Source organism: Eublepharis macularius, chromosome 19 (assembly GCF_028583425.1).
Source record: "Eublepharis macularius isolate TG4126 chromosome 19, MPM_Emac_v1.0, whole genome shotgun sequence".
NCBI lineage: Eukaryota > Metazoa > Chordata > Lepidosauria > Squamata > Eublepharidae > Eublepharis > Eublepharis macularius.
In genome coordinates this window covers 26,132,077-26,152,057 of record NC_072808.1, presented here as the reverse complement: position 1 = coordinate 26,152,057, position 19,981 = coordinate 26,132,077, and the positions used below count along the sequence as shown (strand labels likewise).

At 51.6% G+C, this 19,981-nt stretch overlaps 2 protein-coding genes across 2 annotated transcripts; one reads left to right on the top strand and one right to left on the bottom strand.

The window, feature by feature from the left end:
• Positions 1–88: 88 nt before the first annotated feature.
• Positions 89–13,688, bottom strand: GNL3L (G protein nucleolar 3 like). The gene is made up of 13 exons (XM_055003966.1): positions 13,360–13,688; positions 12,873–12,989; positions 12,402–12,485; positions 12,141–12,276; positions 8,394–8,497; positions 7,877–8,021; positions 7,055–7,142; positions 4,540–4,717; positions 3,697–3,839; positions 2,974–3,110; positions 1,706–1,842; positions 1,114–1,285; positions 89–400 (listed from the first exon to the last, which is right to left on the bottom strand). The coding sequence occupies exons 1-13, from the start codon at positions 13,480–13,482 to the stop codon at positions 330–332; spliced, it is 1,635 nt and encodes a 544-aa protein (XP_054859941.1). The 5' UTR covers positions 13,483–13,688; the 3' UTR covers positions 89–329.
• On the top strand, positions 13,481–19,755 carry LOC129346035 (proline-rich protein HaeIII subfamily 1-like). Its single transcript, XM_055003283.1, has 2 exons — positions 13,481–14,148; positions 19,530–19,755. The coding sequence occupies exons 1-2, from the start codon at positions 13,481–13,483 to the stop codon at positions 19,753–19,755; spliced, it is 894 nt and encodes a 297-aa protein (XP_054859258.1).
• Positions 19,756–19,981: the final 226 nt, after the last annotated feature.

Sequence of the window (19,981 nt, the reverse complement as noted above, 5' to 3'; positions counted from 1 at the left end):
AAAGAAATATCAACTGACTTATCTCCTGAGGTCTTTCTCGCTGAAGTAGGACATTGCTCTAAATAACCATTGTTTTAGTTAATGCATCTTCAGTGTTCAGTGCTGAGTTTAATAAATTTTGTCTCTTAATTTACACTGGTAATAAAAAGTTCTTTACAGAAACAACTCCTGTTTTTTGTATAGCTGTCAGGCTGCCGGCTTCTGAAGCGACGCACAAATCCTGCGGGGTCCAGTCTCTCTCCTGCTGCAGAAGAATGGGCGGAGCAGCCTTCCTTTCCGAGGGAGATAAAGGCATTCCCTCTGCCCATCTCTTTTCCTGAGCAGTTTGCTCACCGGTCACTGGTGAAGCTGAAATTCATGGCTGCTGTCAAGGAGGCCGAGAGCTTGGTGGCTATTTTCTCTGGACAGGAAGGCAAGGAGAAAATGGGTCAGAGGGCTAATAGCTTCAGCAATCTGCTTTACCTCCCCAGTTATTTGTTAACTAGCCATTTTCTACAAAAATAAGCCTAAAGCATCGCCCAATAAAACCGATAGAAAAAACAGAGCAGGGCAAGTGGCCTACGCACCCCCCACCCCCAAACAAGGCACAACAACAGAAGACCTGGGCCAATGAAGTTTCAGCGGGTTCCTGCTGCTTGGTGCATTAAAGTCACGGCAGGAGGGTGTTTCCTAGCCAAGAGGCCACCACAGAAAAAAGCCTGTTGCTGGCTGCCAGCCGTTATGATCTCAGGTGCTGATCCTGCTGCTGTGACAGCAGATCCTCGGAGACAGCCTGCACAGAACGAAAACTCGGATCTGCCACAACAAATCTTGGGCGTGAGATTCTCAGAGGTCTGCTGTGGTTAATTCACTCCCTTGAACTCTACACAGGATGCAACGGAGGCCAGGCCTCGCTTGTTCCCTTACACAAAAGAGAGGGAGTGAAAACTCAAAAAACCTCATGTTCAAATTCCAGCACGACCTTCCCAGTTCACTTCTTGCTGGGATAAGGGCAGGGGAAGGAAAATTTAACCCAGGGGCCAGAGCATAACCTGGCCAGGCCCTCAGTCTCCCCATCATGCAGTAACTGAGGCCAGACCTTTGCTGAAGCGCTAGAGAAAGGGAGCCCCTTACCTGCTCTCTTTCGCTGTTTCTTGCGCCTCTTGCTCGCAGCCTGCAAGCCCTGGCCCTGCTGCAGAGGGTCTAAGGCAGCAATCTCCTTCAGGTCTGGAGCTCTAGGCACCGCTTTCTCAGCCACCCCGAGAGTCTTGCTCTTGGCTTTCAGCTCCACTGTTATGAGGCCAAACTAGAGGCAGAACAAGACAAAGGCTTTATTAATGTAAATTGCTATAAGACAGCAAATGGGCAGAGAAATGACCAAATTTGGCCATCGCTCTAGAACTGCAAAAGCAAATGCCAACAGGTGGTTCAGAACCGAGGAACTCCGGACTTAAAGGCCTTGGTCTGAAGGCTCCCACGCCTCTGCCATTCCCAAACAGTGTGAAAGAGAAATGTCCAGGAGAGCATTTTTACAAAGGTTACTGGCCTTATAGTATAATGGAATGGCTTATGAAGGGGCTTTTATAAAGGGAACAGGACTGTACTTTGTCACTGTTTATGGCGTGCATTATCTGTTTGTTGTATGTATCGTGCTGTGCTGTGTCGTCACTCCATTCGCAGCATTATTTGCAAACAGCAAAGTTGGGTCCCGTTTGTAGGTGCCTACCTCTGGATCCCCGTCTTCCTCCATCTTGGACTCTGCTTGTTTGTAACCGGACAGTCCCTCTTCCTCCTCCATCTCCACTTCTCCACAGGTGAGGCCCAAGCCCTCCATTGCGATCCCTGCAGGGCCAGAGGGCATATCTGCAACAGAACAATGCAGTTCAGTGCTCCTAAAAAGTGGTTTTATTTCCCCCCCTACAAAGTGAGCTCCTTTGCCCGTGCACGAGTTTAGCTAAATTTGTTTCTCTTTCGCTGACAGGCACTGAAAGCCTGGGCATGATCAGCAGTGGGAGGAGCCCTTGAGCGCCTGCCAAAGGCCCTTGAGCACAGTGGAATATGGATGAATAAGTGCATCCTTTTGGATTGTGATCAATTGCCTAAACCTGTGAAACGAGTCGTCTTGGCAGGCCAGCGGCATTAGAAGCCTTCCAAAGGGGAAAAGAGCATGCGCTTCAAACGGGATGTAGAGGGGGCAAGCCGAGAGGGAGAGGGAGAGGGAGAGAAAGAATGAGAGCCCTGCAGAAGTGCCGCCAAGGGCCAGGCCGAGATCCTGCCACTCCCTGACCGCGTGCACCCCAGGAAGCAAGCGGTGCCTGCCGTTGCACCGCCAAGGGGACGATGAACACGGTGCGTATAAAAGTCAAGTTTTTCGGAATGGAGAACCTTTTCTTGGGAGGACAGAGATACGGATATGAACAAAGATGGGAGGCTGCATTTAATTCGTATATTTATACCTCTTGGAAAGCAGCCCCCTACTTCTGCCAGTTGTGTCAGGAGGTCACTTGCAAGGCACAAAAATGCTGGGAGGAGGAGGGCTTTTCTGGCATTTGTGAGTCTTAGAAAACAGCCATTAAAGAAAATATTTGCAGAACAGAGGCTGTTTTAAAGCCAGGCGCTTAAAGGCATCACTTCACCACAAGGAAGTTTAAAAGAGCAGCTGGGGGGGGGGGAGACTTCTAGGTAAAAAAAAAACCGATGGGGGGGCGGGGTGTCTGAAAAGATCTGCAACAGAGCGCGTCGGACAACTCACAGACTTTTTGACACATTCGTAAATAGCAGTTTTCACACTGCCAGGGGTCAACTGCGCTCTAATTTATATGGGGGGGGGGGAGACTGGCAGACACTTCTGCCTGAAGACCTGCCTGCCTGGAAGTGGGGTGGGGGGGCAGCGCTGTGGCTCTGGCCAGCTCTCGGAGGAAGGGGGAGAGCTGTGCAAAGGCAAGAGAGGAAGGGGCAGGCAGAACGGGAGTCTGCCGGCCTCCTGGGACTCACATGCCAAGGCCTCCGCATTGCCTTGCTCCAGCAGTTCGAAATCGAAGGCTTTCCCCATCTCTGCCACGATCTCTGCGCTGATGTGAGTGGGGAGTGTGTGGGTCTCGGGCGGGTGAGTGAAGTAGATGATCTTCCCACTAGCAAAAACAAAAGAAGCCACAGAATGAAATGCTGTTTTTTTTCCTTTTGAAAATCATATACAATCCATTATGTCATAATATAAATTATAGTTATATAAAACAATATTCAGTTTGAAAGTCGGCTGACATGCATTTAATTCTAAATAAGACACTGTTCTATGCACAACTTTTCTACTAAATTTAAGTATCTAATTAAAGGTTGCCAGCTTTGTTTTTCATACCTTATATTCTCAAAACTCTGCAATATACCATTTCATTATTGTTTCATATTACATTTTTTAAAAACCGTGCCCTTCCTTAAGGGGCGCTCAGACCCGCGTGCGTCCTTCACGCTGGGTCCTCTGAACAATCCCATAAGGTTGTTTAGGCTGAGAATAACTGGGCAAGACCACCTGCGCGTTTCACTGTGAGCAGAAATGGGAAGCTGGAACAGTCGCTCTGCCCAGGCCTAGTCCAACACGCCCACCGCTACGCCTCCCCGGCTGCTTTAGAAGAGTGAAGGCTCTCTCCTTCCATCCGCCAGGTTCCACTTCTGTCCCAGTTCACCCACGATGTGCTGACAAGTCGCTTCTGTCTCACTCACCTTGTCCAGTCACTCAGCACTGCTTTGGCTGCCTTCTCGAGGTCGGGCGTCCCTCCTTTCTTCAGCTTGCCTTGCCGCCTGGCCAAATGAGCCAGGAATTCCACCGTATCCCTGAAATCTGGTACCCCATAGTGCTGCATGATCTTTTTGGGCAGGAGGAGGGGGGGGGTGCAAGGGAAGGAAAAAAGGAAGCAAGAGCGGGTCGATTCTGAACTTCTCAGTTGCAGCCACAGCCAAGGGAAGCAGCAAGGCCACTACTGGAACTTTAAGCCCTTCCTGACATTCTCAGCTTTAATTAAAAAACCATGTAAGGCTCTAGTCCTTTTAATGTATACAGATTTAACACCAAACTAGCAAGCACCATTCTATCTATTGGGAAGTAGGAAAAAGGAAGGCAAGTATCAAGTAAGAGCCTGAGGGGGAAAGAAGAGTATTTTGAACCTGGTGCCTGAAACTCTACGGACTCCGGGTGAATCTCTGCAGGGAAGAATTCCATAATCAGGAGCAGCGCTCCTCCAAGTGCCCCCCTTCTGAAGGTGGAGGCATACAGAAAAGAAGCCTTTGAAAGGCAGATACACACAGAAAAAGGTCCTTTGAGCGCTTTGATTCCCCAACCACTGGGGCTTTAAAACGAACTGCATGTTGAAATAAAACCAGAAGTACACAGGTGAAAGCTCTTCTCAAACTGACTGTATTTGTCTCTGGCGCAGGCTACAACAATCCCATCCCAAGGTGGAGTTTTATAGCAGCTGCCATTTCTGAACCGTTTTCAAGGGGAGCCCCATGCAGCAAGACCGTTCAAGGCTGTCGGTCAGTCTGGCCTCCCCTCCCCACCCCAGCTACCTGCTGCTGGTTGCACCGTTTCAAGATGGCCTCCACCGGGGTCACAGGGTCAACCAGCTGCTCTATCTTGATGCAATTTCGTAGGATCATGGCAGCATCAGAGGAAGAAGCAGCCATGACAATCCCTGGACAGTCCAGGAGTTTGATGTGTTTGTCAAGCTGAATTTCTTGCAGGCACCTGACGGACAGACAGAAAATAGCAAACAGGAGGAAGATGGACAGGGCTGCAGAGAGCTAACCCAGAAGCAGAGGCAAAGCAGTCTTCCTAAATGCCGTCAGCAAATGATGCCGTGTGTCTCATACTGACACAGCACGTGTATTCTATAGCTCGATTCTGAGAGAAGCCGAGGCTCAGGGGCAGATCGTCTGCCTGGCTCCAGCTGAAAGGATCACATAGGAGGGGATGGGCAAGACCTGCACCCGAGACCCTGGAGAGATGCTGCCAGTCCGAGGAGACAATATTAATCTTGATGGACCAAGGGCCTGAGCGAGTGTGAGGCAGCGTCAAGTGTATGCAGCATTTAATGATGACAAATGTATTAATAACCATGAAATTCACTTGAGAGGCCAGTGGGCTTGTTATTCAGTTCTGCAAGCCAGTGGCCTGAGGTCAAAGGTGAAAGGGCAGATGAACACCACCTTTTAAAACCGTTGCCCCTTGACAACATGATACCTATACGACGACAGCTCTCAGCCTTGCAGGACCCCAGGGGTTTTCTTTACGCTTCCCTTCCAGCATCTCAAAGAGGGGGAAGGAAGGTAAAGAGAGTGGCCTTTCCCAATAGGAGCCCCTCTGCCTATAAAAATAAGCTACTGAGGCACTGCAGTGGCCTCCTTTGTGTAATGACGTTAGAACATCTGAAGCAAACCTTGGAAGCCTTCACATTTATCGGGCACGTCCGTGTCCAGGGCTTCCTCCCAGGGGGGATAGGATTTAAACCGTTAAGTCAGTCGGACTCTATTGAAATCATGGTTTTCTGCATGGAGGCTCATTCTTGCTGGTTGTTACACCCTTAATATTTGCAACCCAGATGAATGTTTCATTTTTAGAACACTTCTTCTGTTAGTTTTACAGGTATATCAGAAAACTAATGATTGATTATTCACCATTTGGAATAGATAATTATGAAACCACTGAAGTGAATCATCTCCAGTTTAATAGGTTAATGATTCATATTCGGACAACTTTCCTGCTGTTCTTTATTAGAACAAGAAAAATAATCATTAACAATAACCATTTAAATGGTTATTATTTAACTAAAACAATAACATTATATAACATATGTATTCTTGTATTTGCTTAAATATTCGTGTTTGTTAACTAACATATATTTAAACAACAATATTCCCAAACTCGGTCTCTTTAGTGGCCTGCTGCCTTTATAGGTTTTCTCTTCAAGGGAGAGAAGAGGATGATAAAGCTCAGGCTACGCAGACAAAGACTCAAGACTTCTGGAGTATTCTGCTCAAGCAGTTTCACTTTCATTTGTACTGCCTGCCCCTCTCTTCTGACACTCGGCTCCTCCTGATCTTGCCTTATTATACCCCAAGCAATCTTCTATTCATCGAACTTCTTCAAACTTAGCACTCAATAATAACATTTGATTTATGTACCGCCCTTCAGGACAACTGAACACCCACTCAGAGCAGTTTACAAAGTGTGTTGTTGTTATCCCCACAACAACGAATGCCCTGTGAGGTAGGTGGGGCTGAGAGAGCTAGAAGCTGTGACTGACCCAAGGTCACCCAGCTAGCTACAAGTGGAGGAGTGGGGCATCAAACTCAGTTCTCCAGATTAGAGTCTTGCGCTCTTAACCACTACACCAAACTGGCTCTTAAGAGGTAAGGGACTGATTCCGTATTTCCCTACAGTCCTGTCTAGCTATAGCTCATTGCCCCCTGTAAGATCTCTCTCTCCTCTTCTTTGTACACAAGACACTGCTTTACTCCAACATCCCTAAGGCACAGCCCAAGTGGTGGCGAGGACCAGGGTCTCCACAGTACCTGTCATCTATGGAACATTTGGCTTTAGGTCTCCCCAGGCCATATTGAACATCCTCTCTGTTACACTCTTGAAAGCTGCAAAAGCTCCTCCAGAGAGAGGAGGCAACACACACCTCTCCCAGCCCTCCTTTCCCAGGGAGGCAGACGAGGGACACAAAAGACCCACAGGCCTATTTTCTACCCATTCTCTTGCAAAAACTGCAGCCATTTCCAGCACTGGTGGAACATCACAGCTGTCACTCCCAAACAGTTTTGCACCACCACCACCAACACATGGCTCAAACTTGCTTGTCCTATCCTACATTTTTTCTGCAACTGGCACTTGCCAAATCTTTCTGCCTCCCTGTTTCCGATGTGTTTACAACGAAGATCTGAGAACACTGTAAGTTCTACCCAAACCATCCGAATCAGGTTGCCTGTGGCCTTAGGGTGCTGGTGCGGCAAGCTAAGCCTCTAGAAGCCCCCCCACCCCCACCCCCCACCCCGCTATCTGCTGCAATAGGCTACCTACTTGGTGACTCCAGGAGTGGCACCAACGCTGCAGGCCCGGCTCCTCTTCAAGCTGTTGATTAAGCTGCTTTTGCCAACATTTGGGAAGCCTGCAAGCAGGGATGGAGAAAAGGGCCCTCTGTCAGCCAGGGAGCGTGCTGTCAAGTAGCTGCAGCTAGTCTTAGAGGCTGCCCTCGATGCTCTTTGTCCCTGGACCTCGGCAAGGGAGGAGGCAGCGCCCTACAAGCCTCACCCCCGTTTGCCCAGTGCTTGAATGATGGGTGGGAACCAAAGCAAGGCTCTTCTACAGTCCAGATAGGTGCACTGATGGGCAGGGGCCTTGCTTAGCAGCTTGTGCTCGGGAGGCCTGCTGGACCCAGAGCCGCACATTCACTGCACGAAAGATCCCCTGGGTCTTCACCGTTTACACGGGAGGGAGAATTTTGGCATCTTCTACAAACCTAAGTGATGGCAGACGCTGTTTCTTCCCTAACTGGGAGATGCTTGAACGGAAGTGATGTTGGCCTTTAATAGCAGAGCAGCTTTTAAACTAATCTCGGGGGGGGGGGGGGGAGATGACAGGAGCTGGCAAGCCCCCCGTTTGGGACATCTCTCAGACCAAAGGGATGATCGTCCCCAACCTTTTTGAGTCAGTGGACACCTCATGAATTCCAACTTCGGCATAACCATAAAGTGGCTGCCACAAGAGGCAGAGCCAAGCACAGAATCTCAGGGAGCACGGCCCTGCCTCACGCTGAGCGTTACTCTTCAGTCCTTCTGGGCACCGCAGCAGGCAGCAAAAGATTCCCCCACCCACCCAACCCGGCAAGGACGCCCTCCTCACCCACAACACCGACACTGATGGCAGTTCTGACATCCTGGTTTCGGCAGTAATTAGACAGCACTTTCATGAGGCTGTCAGCTCCGACACAAGCCCCACTGCTAAGCAGGTCACCTGAGGCCTGAGCTACTGGAACGCGGCTCTGTTGCTGGAGGGGAAGGAGAGAAACAAGAGTGGTTAGCCAAGAGGTCCCTGAAGACCGGCAGTCATCCTTGAGGCTTCAAACCCTTGCAGTAGCAGAAGACACAGCAGGACGAATCCTTCCTTGGACGCAACTCTGCTTCGAGACCTCCAGGTCGAATCTGGCCTCCAGAGAAGAAGCCCCTTCCAGTAATTCCGAGGCAAAAGAAGTATGGTGAAGGTGGAACGTAACGAAGCAGAACTTGTTCCAAGGCCGTTTTAAGAAGACGGGGCCGAGGCACTAAACCTCCATCTCTCAATCCCAACAGCCCTCAAAAGGAAACTAGCTGCTGAGGCGGCTTGTGGCTCCCGCACCTCACTGAGTTTCAGCACCACATACCAGGTTTTTGCTCTGCTGCTGAGTGGAGGCTTTGAAGGCGACTGCGGGGAATTCGTTCCTCAGATACTTCAGCCATTTTGCAACGATCTCTTTAGGCACCAGATCTGGGGCAGGTACAGAGCAGCAGGGTCAGCAAAGCGTGAATCAAGCATACTCAGATCAGGGCTGGATGTGATCTTTGCCTCCAAGGGTTCACCAGGCAAATCGTGTTTTGAGACTACTGGGCGCATCTGTGTTTAAAGGCAACTTTAATATAGTGCAAGACTGCCCCCCCTGAAGTTTACATCAGAATAACCCATTCATTCCCATTTCACAATGGCCTACCTTGCAAACCTTAATCCTTTTTAGACAAAAGGTCAAACCAGTTTGGACAGGACCAACCATTTGTCATGGTAGTTCAGTCATTAACAGCTGCTTAGCAGGAGGAACAATTATTTTTGGAATTTTCTGCTCAGTCCTGTCAGAGATTGCGCTTTACCTTGGGTTTTCTAAATTGGCTAGTTGCTCTTAGAAAGGAGGCTTTCTTTTTAAAAACTTTTAACGCTTTGTTTATTACAATATGTTTCTCTGGAATAGTTCTTTTAATCTCTTCCCTACATGCCGGATTGCACAGATCCCCCACGGTTCTCTGTGAGGCATTCTCCAAGGTTTACTCCCCACTATTTCTTTAAGGGTCTAGTACTGTGCAAGGAGCAGACCTCCTTAGCGGGTCAGTCCAGATGTTCTCAGGACATCTCCGAGGGGTGGCAGTCATTGTCAGGTTCTTTCCCGGGATCCAATCCCCCCTCCCCCGCTTCCTTCCATCACAGTGACCGATCCCGAGCTCTGTAGATGAGGCAGGCTAGAAGTTCACATGACCCCCTCCCTGCCTTCTGAGCACAAGATGCTCTCTAGAGCTCCCCTCCCCTCCGTGGTTCTGTAGCAACAACATCCACATATTGCCCCAAGGCGGCATGTATCTCCACCTCACTCATAACCCTAAAAGGCAGGGAAGAGCGAACATCTGTGTTGCCCAATCTGTGGGTTGGGACCCAAAAGAGGGGCTGCAGCGCCTCTGAAAGTGGGTCCCAGGCCGGTCCTCCCTGGCAGCAGCTCCTGCCCCCTGCCCCCTTCTCCTCCCCTCTCTCATCTTCTTCCTTCTCGCGTTCTCATCTTGCCCTCCCCTCTTTGTAACAATAATCAGGTCGAAAAAGCTTCAACAGGTTTCAACTTTTTCAACCTCATGATTGTTACAAAGAGGCAGGGCAAGATGAGAACATGAAACCAGAGACTTTTCTGTGGGGAATAATGGACAGCCAGTTGGAAAAAAGCTTTGGAACTGTTTTTATACCATATTACAGCAGCAAGAGTACTTTATGCCCCAAAGTGGAAAACTCCATCATTGCCTACAGTGGTGGACAAAAGTTCTGGAGTTTGTGTCCATGGCAAAACTTACTTCATTGATCAGAGAAAGGACATTAGTCAACTTCCTGTCTGAATGGAAACTGTTTATAGACTTTTTACATGAAATGGATAACAAAGATTTGATGACATCTGGATTTATGGATCAAGAAGCATGAACAATAGAAAAAAGAGGGCTCTTATGATTAACTTAGAATAAGTGAGACTCTAGAAATGACATATATTTGTTGCGGAGATAAGAAAACTTACAGTGTAATTTGAGGGTCTTTTTATTTTTTTTTACTTGTTTACGTATTGTTAGTGTCTTCTGTTTACAATGTTGTTTTTCTTATCCTTTATGTTTATTGTTTATAGTTTAAATAAAGAAAATTCTGCGGTAAAAACATTTAATAATGAGGTTGAAAAAGCTGTCTGGCAACTTGTAATTATGTAACAGTAGTTGGAAAAAGGGGGGGGAAGGCTGGAGAGTGGGAGGGGGCTGCTCAACCCATGGAAAAATGAGAGAAGCGGCACGTGCGAGCGATGGCTCCGTCCTGACGCGGCTCCTTCAGCATCTTAACCTCTTGCCCAGCCCTCCGCAATGCCTCACTGCCCTCCACCTGCACCCGAGTCCCTTCCCACCCACCTCTTCGCTGACATCGAACATCTTCCCACGTCTCCTCAACTGCCCCTTTGCGGAAGTGACTATAGTCCTATTTTCAAGCAACCAATTGTAGTCAGGAGGGTGGGAGATGTGCTTTTATAATAAAAGTGGAAGCAAAACTTCTCCGGATGCCAGATTTTATGCCAGCCCCCATACCTGGACTAACGGCTGTACAGGCCATTATAGCGATTCCTCCCCCTCGTTCTCCACTTGTAAAAGGATGGACTTGTTTAACTTAGGAGACATTCTCCAAATCTCTTCCTATAGAGCAGTTAACATTTAACATCTTGAAGGAGCATCCTGTCCCTTGCCCAGTCTGGGTGCTGAATGGTGCGGAGGGGATCCTTCTCAATCTCTTGGTTATCACCATACAAAATAAACTGAGACTTGTGGGTCACCTCACCAAAAAGGTTGGGAACCACTGATCTATAAAACACAGCGGACGGTGGGCCAGCAGCTCTTGCTCAGGCCAGCAGCAGCTCTCCGGGGTCTTCGGGGAGGTCTTTCACGTCACCTGCTCCCACTCCTCTCAAGTGGAGAAGCCGGAAATGAAACTGGGGCCTTCTACGCGCAAAGCAGCCGCTCTCCACTGGGCCACAGCCCCTCCGCACCATTCAGCACCCAGACTGGGCAAGGGACAGGGTGCTTCTTCAAGACGTTAAATGTTAACTGCTCTATAGGAAGAGATTTGGAGAATGTCTCTTAAGTTAAATAAGTCCATCCTTTTACAATTGGAGAACGAGGGGGAGGAATCGCTATAATGGCCTGTACAGCCATTAGTCCAGGTATGGGGGCTGGCATAAAATCTGGCATCCGGAGAAGTTTTGCTTCCACTTTTATTATAAAAGCACACCTCCCACCCTCCTGACTACAATTGGTTGCTTGAAAATAGGACTATAGTCACTTCCGCAAAGGGTATTTGGTCTGGCTTTGCTGCTGACGGGAAGAGAGTTCCCACACAGACACACATACCTATAATAATAACATTCGATTTATATACAGCCCTTTAGGACAACTTAACGCTCACTCAAAGCAGCTTACAAAGTATGTTATTATTATCCCCACAACAACAAACACCCTGTGAGGTGGGTAGGGCTGAGAGAGCTAGAAGCTGTGACTGACGCAAGGGCACCCAGCTAGCTTCAAGTGGCGGAGTGGGGAATCAAACTCGGCCCTCCAGATGAAAGTCCCTCGCTCTAAATCACTACACCAAACTGGTGTAGCACTGTGGTGTTCTTGTTCCCAACTGTGCGAAAGCTGCTTTACTACAAACATTTTAGGGGGGGGGGAAGAAGCAAAGACTGTTGAGAGAACTGGAAGTCTAGATCTTTACTGGTCCCTCCCATACCGATACCATTTCCCCCTTCCATCTAGTCCTCCACCGAGTCATCTCTTCCCATCAGTCACTCGATGGCTTTTTCGGGGGGTGGGTGTGTGGGGTCAACAACTGGCAACTGACGTATCACTATAGCATTATACCACTATAATAATTTTCCTTCCAGATCCTCTAAATGTCCTACTTTACTTTTTGTTACAAAAATAAATAATGAGCAAAACTCTGACCCATTTCCACGGTTCCACGTGTTGGCAAGGCTTGCCTGGCGCTGGATATGAAAAGGTCCCTTCCAAAGACAAGACTACGATCACCGAGTACCACCTCGAGGCCTCACCTCCTTCCCCAGACAGCAGGTTTCCACACGTACCGATTTTGTTCAATACCAGGACCAGTCTCTTGTGCGCTCCCGCCTGCATCACAGCCTGTTCCACTTGGGGGCAGCGGCAGCCTTGGGGGTCCCGAGCATCAAGGACTTCCAAAATCACGTCAGCGGCTTCAATCACCTGGAAAGCGAAAAAGATCTTCCCCCTGGCATCTGTCACAGAAGCGCCATCCCGTGCCAGCCAGGACCACGCGCGCTCAGGGCACGGGAGGGATCTTTCCCCGCGCTCAGGGGGAGGCCACTGACCTTCCTGAACTCCCTGTAATAAGCCGTGCAGGGGCGGTCTTTCTCCAGCCCCTCACACTCCGCCAGCTGCTTCAGCTCCATCTCCTATGGGAAGAAAGGCAGGCAAGCTGTAAGTGCCCCACCGCCACCACAGGATACCCAGAGTGTATCGCGGAAGGCTTTCACGGCCGGAGAACGCGGCTTGTGGTGGGATTGTGGATGGTCCTGGCATCGTAGTGCCTGACGTTTGGGCAGCAGCTGTGGCTGGCATCTTCAGAGGGGTGGCACCGAAAGACGGAGATCTCTCTCGCTGGCAAACTGGGGAGGAGATGTTGGCAGGTAATTCCTGCAGGCCAGCCGCCCCTCGCGGCCCCGGGCGCCGCCGCAAGGCCTGCTCGCCTTCCAGGCTCTCCCAGGGCAGGGCAGGGCAGGGCAGGGCCTTCTTCTGCCGCGCGGCCCCGGCCGGGCAAGGCCTGGCCGGGGCGCCCTCACCTTCCGCTCGAAGCCCCGCTGCCTGCGCAGGGCGTCCCTCTGCAGCCCTTCCAGGTCCCGCCACCGGCTCGTCTGCTGCTGCCGCGCCAGGCGCCGCCGCGCCTCCAGCTCCAGCGCCTGCGGGAGAGGAGCACAGCCGCCGTGGCCCGCCTGCCTGCCGGCCCGCCCGCAGCCCCTCGGCCCCCCCCCGGGCCAGACCCCCCCCCCCCGGGCTGGCAGCGGATCTCCCGGGCCGAGGGGCCTGGCCTGGCCCGGCCCGGCCCGGCGGCCCCTTTCCCGAGGCCGGCCAGCCCTCCCGCGCCGGGGCTCACCCGCTTCTGCCGGAGCGGCTCCTGCGCACGGGGCAGCCGAGGCCCTCCGCGGCCCTCCTTCCCGCCGGGCTGCGGCGGAAGCCCAGAGACACGTTGGGGAGGCCGCGGCGGAGCCAAGGCGCCCGGGACCCCCCGACCCGCCCCCCGAGTCCCGCCGCCCCCTCGCGGCCACTCACCCGGCTGCGCGGCGGCCTCTGCGCGGCTCCTCCGGGCCCTGCCAGGCGAAGCCGGGATTCGCGTCTGCTCGCCGGCCCTGCTCGGCCCGGGTCGGGGGCGCGGGGCTTCCCGTGCCGGGCCATGGCGCGAGGGTCCCTCCCGCTGCTCCGCCGCGAAGGGCCGCGCACCGCAAGGCAGGACAAGGCAGGACAGGACAGGCGGAGCAGAGCCGCCCCGCGCCCGCCCCCGCCGCCGGTTCCGCTTCCCGCCCTGGCGCCTCCCCGGCAGCGGCAGGGGCGGGCCGGGCAGGCGCGGAGGGCGCCGGGCAGCACGGCCCGGCCCAGCTCAGCCCCGCGGCGAGCAGGCGGGCTGGCGCGGGGCGCAGAAGCCGCGAGAGCCCCCCGCGGGGCCCGGCCCTGTCGCGCCCCGGAGGAGGAGGCGGAGGAGGAGGGAGGCAGCCCGAGCGGCGCCCTTCGCCCCTCCGGAGCCGCCTTCGGGGAGCCCGTCGGCGGGGGCGCCTCGACGCTGCCCCCCCTCGGGCGCCTCTTGTGCCCCGCGGGGCCCCCTTCGCGCCCCCCCCAGCTGACCCCGCGGAGGCGACGCCTGGCCTGGAGGCCCCGGGCGGCCGCGGGCCCGGCTGCGGGGGGGGGGGGAGCGCAGGCAGGGCCACCCACCCGCCGGGCTCTTTTCCGGACGGGCTGCCGCTGCGGGGCCAGGCTGGGCGGGAGCCCCTCGGGGCCCGCAAAGGCGGCGGGAGCGCCCCCGACTCCTTGTTCCCTCCGCCTCCCAGACGGCGTTCCAGGGAAAAAGTATCTGCAGTCCCAGAGACGTTTTTATCGGCTTAAAGGGGTGGGGGGGAGGGGGGGTGCGCCCGCCCAAGCGTTGCCACCCTCTTTCTGGTCGGAACGGAAAGGGATCTTGTTTGGGGGAAGCCTCCAGTCCCTGCCATGACTGTATTTTGTTCTTTTAGTGATTCATGGGTGACTTTTTAAAAATCTTTAAAGAGCTGGACTTCGTTGAGGATGTTGGGAAATGGATGAAGCCCCTCAATGTAAACATCCAATGTACTTGGAAGGCAAGTCAGAATTAGCCTTTTGGGGTGTGCCATTATTGCGGACGGTTCATGACTGGGGGCAGACCCTTCGAGAAGGGCAGGGAGAGAGCTTCGTACCTTCATTAGTCCTCTTTTCATCCTCACGCTTGAGAAGGAACCTTCCCTTTGGGCCCTGCCTGCGCTTTAAACGGAACTCTCATGCTTGCGACACGGTTATGAGAGGGAGAACAACATCCCCGCCTAAAGATTTCTTATGCTGGGATACTCAAAGCAGGTCGGCAGGAGAGCGAGGGGCGGGGGGGGGGGGGAGGCCTTCCCGCAGGGAAAGAGCTGATCTGTTTAAGGCCAGAGAGAACTCTCCTTTGAGATGGGCAACTGAATGCACTCCGCTGGCAGCTACCATAAGTAAGATCGTCCGAAAACACCGGCACCTGGCAGAGGAGATTCCAGCGTGCCCCAGTGTGCCTTCTGTAGGGTACAGAGTCATACTTGCAGTCCGAAGGATTTTAAAGAGACAACAATAAACTGGAGTGGCCCGATGGGGCATTACCGCTGCAGTCGTCGTAACGTGTGCCCTTTACCAGCCATTGGGAATGTGTTTACCATAACTGACGTGGGCTGCAGAATTGAGAAGCTTTTCTACTTGCAACACAGCTGGTGTATATACACTAGAGTGTACCTGCTCTCTTGTTTATGTGGGTAGTAAGTACCACCCACCCCTTGAAAACCAGGATACGGGAACATCTCTCCAGAATTAGGAACCAATGTAAGGAAGCCCTGTCAGTGTCACGTTTTTTGGAATTCTGATTCTCTGTTTTGCCTGCGATCAAACCCAATATTTCCCTTGACATCCAGAGGGAGTTACTGAAATGGGAAGTGTTTTGGATATTCAAGCTCGAAACTGTAACACCAAAGGCTTTGAATTAGAACGTAGGCCTATCATGTTATCTGTAATAATGTAATTTAGAATGTTTGTAATCATTGATACCACCTTAAGTAATATCTGGCCAAATTACTTTAAAACTCATTTTTACAACAATTGATTCAGGTTCTTTAAATTGTTACTGATTGGCATGATTAACATGGTGAGTGGCCATTGACAGCTTAGAAGCCATCTCTATATGCTTGAGGAAGCATATCTAGATCTAGATACATCTAGATCTGTTAAAATTCAAATTCAAGAGCCTATTTCCAGGATCAGGGATCAGGTATTGGAGGGACCTATGGGTCAGGATTTTGTGAGTGTTCCAAAGGATCCTATGCAGTTTAGGTTCTCAGTCCTAGAGGTAATTAAAAGCAATAAAACTTGTGATGCTGAGGAGAGAACCATACTGGATTTACCATTTGAATACTGTTACCCCCAGAGGCTTAAATCAAGCATTAGATCTCTCTTGCTTTCTTTGAAGGATGTTCATTGCCAGCAATGTAGCTTTAAAATGCATGTGGTTAAACGAGGTAATCGGCAGGGTTTATTATAAAAGGTAAGGGAGTATCCTCCCTCACTACTGATGTTGTATCTGGGAACCCATTGTGCATGCTGATTGCGGAGAAAGGAATACACTGGAAGGCCAGACGTGGGGGTATTTAATATCAGAGCATTAATTGGCAGTATGATAATCAGTATTTATGAGGATTGTATATTTTAGGGCAAATTGGCTGAATCTGAACCCTCTTGATAAAAGCCCTGCGAAACAGGAGAATTGCTAGCGCCTGTTGAGTGGTTCTCAGCAGCTTTTGGACCCTGTGTGCATCTAGCATGGGTGGCCCTCTACAGCGTTGCCTCATCAATTCTTACTGAGAACAACAGAGGATAAAATCACCCAGCAGAGGCTCTGAGGACTGCGCCACACCCCGGCAGGGTAGTGGAGGGACGCGCCCTACTCAAAACAAATCAAAAGAGTTTATTGTCTATAGCCATAGGCCGTCACAATTCACCAAACATTGACTAATAAACAATTAAATCCATTATCACAGTTTGTATGGGTTTTAAAATTAATTAATACAGTATGCCAAACTATCCCAGGAGTCACGAAACAGCCTCATTCAGTACCACCTTAGATCTTTTTGGCTGCGAGTGCAAACTGAGAGACTCTGTAGGACACATGATGATCAGTGTCAGATAGCAAAAACACAATCTTCTCAATTTCAGAGTATGTGTTTGTCACTGATAGGATTCTGGCCAAAAATTTAGCTCTGGGTACACTATATAATGGACAATAAAGTAGGTAGTGGGAAAGGTTCTCCCCTGTAGGTAATCCACAAATGCAGGTGCGATGTTCCATAGGGGTGTGAGAATAACGCCCTGCCAAAAGAGCTGTCTGCATCATCTGGAAGCGCAGAGCAGTGAAAGACACTCTGAGGTTGTAATGAGAAATACTGGCTGGGAGATCATAAATGGTCAAATTTGATTAGTTTATACCAAGGAGCTGCCTTAGATTTTGATACTGATAGCCGATCCATCACTGCATCTGACTTGTAGATCCACTCCTTAAGTGGGAGGTTGTTGGCTGTGACCCCTAACAAGTCATCCGGGATGGTATGCCTTTGGCAAATGGTGGATAGAAAGCCAGGGCGTGTGGGGTCTTTGGATAGCAAGTAATTTACTGATTGGCAACGTAAGGAGTCAGAACTGGAAAATTTGATCCTTTTCCAGTATTTTAGAACTGCAAGGTGCACCTGCGCCCTAAGGGAGGGGAGTCCTGCTTCGGCCCTCATCAGGGCGGCAGGAGCGCCTTTGGGTAAAGCCAAAATCCGTCTCAAGAATTGGTTTTGGATTGCCTCAAGGCTGGTTAGAATGTCTTCCTTCCAACCCCACACTTCAGCTCCATATAGGAGGTGAGGGACTACCTTGCTCTTAAATAATTTCAGTGCTGGATCTATCAGTCGACCCCCCCCACCTTTGTATAAAAGAAATGTCTGATTGACCCCACAATCCTTGATGCCGAAGATTTAACCAACCCAAGATGTATCTTCCAATTCAGAGTCTCTTTAAAGGTTACCCCAAGGTATTTAAAGGGGCTGCATTGTTGGATTGGGTTGCCAAGGATGCTCCAGCAGAAGATTTTTGGTTTTCTCCTGAAAACCATTACTTTTGTCTTTGTGTAGTTGACATTGAGAGCTTCTTCGTTGCAATAATGGCCTAACTGGTCTAAGAGTCTCCTCAATCCGATCTTGGTCAGGGAGGTTGGGACCATGTCATCTGCGTAAAGGAGAACTGAAATCTTCTGTTGTCCCAGAGAAGGCAGCATAAAGTGGGGCCCTGACAGAGTCTCATTGATATCATTGATGTACAGGTTAAATAGTAGAGGGGCCAGCACACGACCCCGTTTCACGCCTCTACTAATCGGGATTCTGTTGGTTAATGATCCAGAGGTTCCCACCCTGATTTGAGCAAAAGTATCTTTGTGCAGCTCATGGAGCAGAAACAGGAGTCGCTTATCGATGTTAAGTTTGGCAAGCTTGGACCATAAGCGGGACCTAGGGTTCCCAGCTCCAAGTTGGGAAATACCTGGAGATCTGAGGGGTGAAACTTGGAGAAAGCAGGGTTTGGGGAGGGAAAGGACCTTGGCATGGCATCATTCCATAGAGTCCACCCTCCAAAGTAGCCATTTTCTCCAGGTGAACTGATCTCTGTGGCCTGGAGACCAGTTGTAATTCCAGGAGATCTCCAGCCACTACCTGGAGGCTGGCAACCCTAGTGGGACCTATTGATTGAATTGAAAGCGGCAGCCAAGTCAACAAATGCTACATAAAGTGCCTTCGTTGGTCCGTTTATTCCAGAGTAAGCCAGTTGGTATACTCTCTTCTCTTAAGCGTACCTCATATATATTTTGGAATTGCAATATTGTGGAAGGAACTTTTCATTGTATGGTTGCACTTCGTAAGAATTGTATGTGCATCTTGCATTTGTACTTTATGTAAGATTTATTGCATTATTTATCTTGTACTAGATTGAATTGTAAGTAGTGTTTACATCATACATTTAAATTGCTTCTTTGCATGGTGTACTTTAAATACCTTAATTCTTACCGCAGGAGTTTTGTGTTCTTAGCTTCCAGGTAGTGGCTGGAGATCTCCTGGAATTACAACTGGTCTCCAGGCCACAGAGATCAGTTCACCTGGAGAAAATGGCTACTTTGGGGGGGCGGGCTCTATGAAATTATGTCCAGGGCTGGTGCCACCATTGAGGCAGTGAGGCGGGGGCTGCGGGCACCACAGGGCCAGAGGGGGTGCCGGGGACGGAGGCACACACCACGGAGCTGGCATGCCTGCCTTGCACTACCACTGCCACTGGCCAGCCCTGCGCCGCCGCCACTGCCACACACCCATGGGTGGGCGCAGCAGCCACAGGCCAGGGGTGGCCGGGGTGGCGTGTGGAGAGCGGGCAGCCTCCTTGCGCTGTCCCAGCCACCCACCGGGCAATGGCCCCGCCTTTACTGCATGATGACGTCATCACGTGATGTCATCACGCAGTCCCCCGGGCGGGTGTGCACTGTGCATGCACGCAAGTGGCCACAGGTGCCAGAAACCCTGGCGCCAGCGGTGATTATGTCATGCCAATGTTCTTTCCCTCCCAAACCCCCACTTTCTCCAGGTTTCACCCCCAAGATCTCCAGGAATTTCCCAACTTGGAGCTGGCAACCCTAGCTTGCAGAGGACTTGGAGACGTCCAGAACCTTGGCCCACACTCCCTGGAATGAGTCAGTGGCCAGGAGGCAGAGAGAGTGCAGCACCTTCTGCAGCACTGGGATAGCCCAGAGGGGCGGGGCCTGTCCCTGCAGTGCCGGGCGGGGCTCGTGGAGGGCCTGTATGGCTGCATTGTCCAAGCGGAAGCGATGGAGACAGGTGCTGTCCTCGAGCTGAAGGGTGGAGAGGTGCTTCCGGTACTGGTGCCTTCACCAGGTCCTCCAGCGCCTTCATGCTGTCTCCGCACAGAGCACGGAGAGGAGGTGGATAAGGCATATTCCCAGTAGGGGGGCCAGCAGGAGAATGTGGTGGCTGGGAGGGCAGCAAAGTGTCAGTCGGCCGTGGATGGGTCGAGAGACCCGTGGCTCAGCCCGCCCGGCCCACATATTCTCCCCAGGTCTGCCTGGATCGCATCTGAGGGGCCGTGCATGTCTTGTGGACTCTGTGCAGCTATGCTGGAACACAAGGGCAGGAGGGGCCGTACAATGCACCTGTTTCCCACACTGCACAGCCATGCCCAGGCATTCCTCGGGGCCAGGCTCCCTTGTCCACCAAGAGCACCAGCAGCGGTGGGAGCCAGCAAGGGGGCAGCTGGACAGATGCTGAAGAGGAGCTCCTGTATGCTCTGGGGGTCGAGCACGCCAGCATCGCCCTCACCATGGCCAGGGGTGCCTAGGCAACCAGCTGCCATGGGTCTTCCTGGTGTATGGAGAGGGTTTCTGCTCTGGGCCATGCTACCCAGACAGCTAATGCCACCTTGAGCGGTGGAATGACTCCTTCGGGCTGGTGCGCAAGTAGGTGAGCTGCCTGATGTCTGAGGGTCTCTCTTATGAGCGGGTTGCCATGGTGGGCCCGCTAGGGCTGGAGGCGGTCATGTGGGTGGTGATACCTGAGGTTGTGGT